Source organism: Mastigoproctus giganteus, chromosome 10 (genome assembly GCF_048544385.1).
Source record: "Mastigoproctus giganteus isolate SK-2022 chromosome 10, ASM4854438v1, whole genome shotgun sequence".
Taxonomy (NCBI): domain Eukaryota; kingdom Metazoa; phylum Arthropoda; class Arachnida; order Uropygi; family Thelyphonidae; genus Mastigoproctus; species Mastigoproctus giganteus.
The window spans coordinates 114,937,535-114,942,218 of NC_143584.1; the positions used below are offsets into that span (position 1 = coordinate 114,937,535).

At 45.3% G+C, this 4,684-nt stretch overlaps 1 protein-coding gene across 1 annotated transcript; it reads right to left on the bottom strand.

Annotated features, from left to right (window-relative positions):
* Positions 1–236: 236 nt before the first annotated feature.
* LOC150079238 (uncharacterized) lies at positions 237–4,404 on the bottom strand. The gene has a single exon (XM_090384011.1). The coding sequence runs from the start codon at positions 3,942–3,944 to the stop codon at positions 537–539; it is 3,408 nt and encodes a 1,135-aa protein (XP_090240137.1). The 5' UTR covers positions 3,945–4,404; the 3' UTR covers positions 237–536.
* Between the last annotated feature and the right edge of the window lie 280 nt (positions 4,405–4,684).

Here is a 4,684-nt window from a genome sequence, read left to right on the forward strand (position 1 = left end):
CTTAACGATTTTTTTTAAATAAAGGTATTAGTTTTTAACTATCCTTAACAAATATGCCACATAATATGAATATTGCCATTGTAGCATCTAAAATAGCAAAACTTATAGATTATTAACAAAAAAACTGTGTATAACTAACTTATAAATTGGAAGAAACAAACGTGACTTTTCCATTGTCACCTTTCGGAAGCACACAGGCACCAAATCTTTGGTCTCTCTCTCTCTCTCTCTCTCTCTCTCTCTCTCTTTCTCGGATTTCTTTGACATACACCCACACAACACAACAATGATAATGATTCTGGATGAAACGGTTATTTATCACAGAGTGCTCACATTCAGCGTGTGACATTCAGAACTTACAGTCTAGATGGACGAGCAGAGTAGTATGGCTGAAGAATCTTCGAAGCACAAACGCCGCCTTTTTGGAAACCACAATCGCTGCATAGCCTCGGCTTATGAACACATGGGTGGTGCTGCTCGAAGGCCTCTGCTTGAAATTAAGGACGCATGCACACTCACACATACGCACGAACCCTTCACACTTTCATAGCATAATAAATAACACCTTCTTTAGAAGGGATTTCCGGGTTCGCGGGCTGAGGTTCATGAAAAGGTAGTCCCTGATATAACGAGTCGGAAGACACTTTTGGAGAGGAGCTAGCTCCCTCTGGCGTTCCCCTTTCGTCCTTTGAAAAGGAGCAGGCTATGGAGATGCTCGAACTGCTCTTCTGCACGTGAACACTACCACCTATTTGCGTGCAGCTAGCGCTTTTTCGAGTTCGAAAATGCGGATTACACTCTATCGTCGATCCATACACTGATTCCTGCAACTTCTCCCCACTTGTGACGGAATCGGAATCGGCTGGGTCCTCCTCTTCCAGAACTCGCGTTAACATCGTTTGTGCGTGACCTTGAAATAGGCGCTGAGTCCGATCGCCAGTGTCAAAATAAGGCCACGTTATGTGGCTCCTTACGTTTCCAGGACTGGCCAACAGCGGAGGTTGAAGTTGCGCCTGCATTTGCTTTAGAATTTCTGTTGTAGATCCGAAGCGCGGTCGTATACCTCGCACAGATGGTCTCCTGACAAATCCAAGAGCGAAGTCATTCTCTTCTGTTAGACTGTATCTCCTACGAATTCGTTCGATTCTATCTAAGTATTGCTCCACAAAACGTTCCAGTTCATCGCCTTCGGAGTTGTTAGCTTCCAGATACATATCGGATGCTGTATTCCTTCGATTCTCCTTTTCATCTTCGGTTTCCTGACAAAAATCATCTGCAGCCTGTCTCACTGATTTCAGACTGTCTGAAGGAGAGGTTAAGTGCTGATTGGCGAGTCCTGGATTTATTTTCCATTCTCGAACATCCTTCGGAATCGATACAGCAGCCAGTGACCTTTCTCTGCGCTCTGGAGTCTCCAAATTGCACTCCAACGAAGCTGGCCTTTTCTTCACAAGAGGGCGCTGTGGTCGACCAGTTTCAAAAGAAGGAGTTACGGAACCAGGGACGCTGTCACTAAGCGGAAGCTCACTGTCCCGGGAAAGCTCAGATTTTCCATCCAGTGATATGTCCTTAGCATCATCCGTCATATCGGTCAGCCAGCGTAACTTTTCTACCAGAGAATCGCAAAACGGCGTAGGTGATTTAGGCCGACTGTTGCTCTTAGGCTGACGGCGTCTTACTTCCGCACCTCGAAGGAGATTCCGTCTAAACGCAGAATCTTCGATACTTCTTCTGATAAACGAGTTTGTTCTTTCGAGTTCGGTGTCAGCACGGCCACCCTCTCCATCCGACTTAAAGTCCTCGGCACTGGACGAATCCGACATATCAATGTCGTCTAATTGGAGTTTATCACACCCTTCAAACTGAAGTTGTTCTCCCAATACACGGCGTCTTAGGTCTTCGTACCGCCTGAAACTGTCCCGAATGTGCTGCTCATTCCGTTCACTTTCCTCCGTTGTCATCATAATCATAGTGTCCTGAGAGGAGGCGCTCGAGTCGCTATCTGTCTCCTGGACGGAGTTCAAAGGACTTAGCTCTACTCCCCACTCGTCATTTCTTGGCTGCTGTCCAGTCAGAGTCATCACCAACTCTTTCAGAGGAGGCGACATGGAAACTTGGCTTGTTGTTGAATGAAATGAGGGGTCAGTTACGGAGACTGAAGAGACTGGAGATGGCGGCTGCCGAGACGGCGACAGCTTCGCATCAGAGGATAATTCTGAATTTTCCTCCGTTGTTTGGGTGTCGTGTTTCAGGATGTTGTCAACACTCAGAGAAAAGACCGTAGAGGTTTTTCCTTCGAAGATCGCCAAAGATCTTTTTTCTTCTTCTGGGTCAAAGAAATTGTCTCTTGTTTCTTCTTTTACTTCCTCTGTCAATTCTCCTGGATAATTTTCCTTCGTCTCCCTGTCTTCTTCTTCTTCCTCTTCTTCTGTATTGTCCCCATCAGAGTCACCTAGTGACGAACTGTACAAATCATCATCCACTATATTTCTGTTGCTGTTATAATGTACTACAAACTCCTCGCATTCTTCTTCGAGTCCTTGCGGATCGAACCATTCAAATAACACCGCCCCAAGGGAGCTCAACACGAATGGACTATCACCAGAACCCTCCCTTTCCCGTAATGCCGCTAGCTCCGCCTCTAAATCTTTATATTCTGCTGGAGGTTCAAATGGCTCCCAGTCTTGGTATTCTCTTGGCGGATCATATGTATAACATGGCTGCGGTGTTTGCTTTACCTTCAACGCAACCTCGCGGGCTTCAGAACCTTCACAGTACACTGTTACCGACTCACTAAAAGCGACTCTTCTCCTCTGCTTCAACCCAGAAGTTTTCTTCAGTATAGACTTGGGTCCACTTGGCGGTGCTAATGGCGAAACACATTTGGAACTGCTTTCGCGATGACAGTCGAATGAAGTGTCCTGATGGTCTTCCTCTTCGGGTTCAGTCACACACACACTCACCTCAGAGGATTTCACGTATAAAGTATTCGAAGCCTCCTCATGGTCATCGTCAGAAAACTGAATTTCGTGCGTCTGTTTCGAGTCTTGTTCATCTGGATTGTTTCGATTCCGATCATCACAAAAATCATTATCAACATCTTCTAGAGCAGAGTGTAAAGGTTCTTCATGTAATTTCACCTCTTCTGTCAGTTCTGTTATTTCTTGTTTGGTTCCCTCAATTGTTAGATCGAAGGAAGATTTCTCCTCCCTCAAGTCTTTTGCGTTGTTCTCACGCGAAGATGGGAATGCATTATTATGTTCCTCTTCTGCATTCAGCGGAAGCAATTCCTGCGTATTTTCCATGTGATCGACGCCTTCGATTGCGTGGGTGTTTATTTGCTGCGACTGAATAATATCTGTTGATGAAATAGGCGTCTCCGACGTCGAAAGGGATGTGCTGGTTCTGTGTGTCGTATCTGATTTTTCGTTATCATCCTCCTGGTCTGACTGAGGAGTAAAATCTCCCGCTACCGGATGACACGGCATATGGTTCGAGACAGGTCCATCGGTGTTTACCAACGTTTCCTCCGCCGCCACAGGTTCTCCATCCCCAGATCTGTCGATTTCTACGCACACATTCGGTTCCACGCTTCTTTCGACTGGAACGCAATTTGATTGTTGGAGAACGTCGTTAGGTTTACTTTCTTGCTGACGCGTTCCTTCTGATGATTTCCTACTGCAATCCTCAGAACTGTTTCCGTTGGCAGCAATGTGAAGTGCAGACTCTGCCTGTCGGTCATCAGCGTCGGTAGTACCCATCGATTTGTTCCCGCCACTAAGACCGTTCTGCGCAAACTCCACAACAATCGTGGGGGTTCTCTCGACTGTAGTTACCTGCATTCCGTCACAGTGGTTGTTATAAGTTGAGTGGTCGCTGCTGACGACGCCAAGGTTGAAGGGAAGTCCCAGCTCTCCGCCGTCTGTGTCAGAAAATATTTTCATTGCATAAAACTTAACAGCTTACACTTGCTGGTTAACTGATGCTGGATGTTGATGGAATTGTTGATAATGAGATAAGGGATAAGGCACTCCGAACTTCGTGTGGCGTTGGAATGTTTTTAGCTTTCCATTGTAATGACCGGAGGCGGTGTATCTTTTTCCCGTAATCAAGAGCGTATACTTCTCGTCCTACTATAAAAGGACAGAAAAAAACAAATTGTTCTTTTATTGAGGACGTCCGTATTCGCCCTGTATCCCCTCGCTTCTTCATCAAAACGTACCCGAAGGACCGTTCCACTCTGTCTGTCAATAAGTGTGCCGTTGAAATTGCGACGTGACTTGCCCTCAGTATTCAGAGGGACGCCTCACCTCATGTTACGTTCCAGTTGCTACCACGTGGTTCTCTGGCGGTAACCATGGAGACGTTTGTAAAGGAGGATCTCGGTGCTCGCATACTTTCCTTCGTCCGTCATGGAATACCCTGGAAAGAAGAGAAGCAGATGTGAGACAAGAAAGCACACATGCAATATGGGAAAAATATATTCATTTTGTTTTACTTTAGAGACTTGTGAAAAGTTAAGAAAGCAGTTACTTATAACTCTGTTAAGCATACAAAATTATTTTAAATCAGTGAAGGTTGCTATTTCAGATCATGGTTATTAGTCAGATGAAAACAAATATATATTGTAGAATGATAACTTTCAGTTATCATTCTACAATTTTTGCATAGAACAGGCTGTCTT

Bases quoted from the DNA above. Each gene is read 5' to 3' on its own strand.
- LOC150079238 (XM_090384011.1), bottom strand. From the start codon at position 3,944: ATGAAAATATTTTCTGACACAGACGGCGGAGAGCTGGGACTTCCCTTC.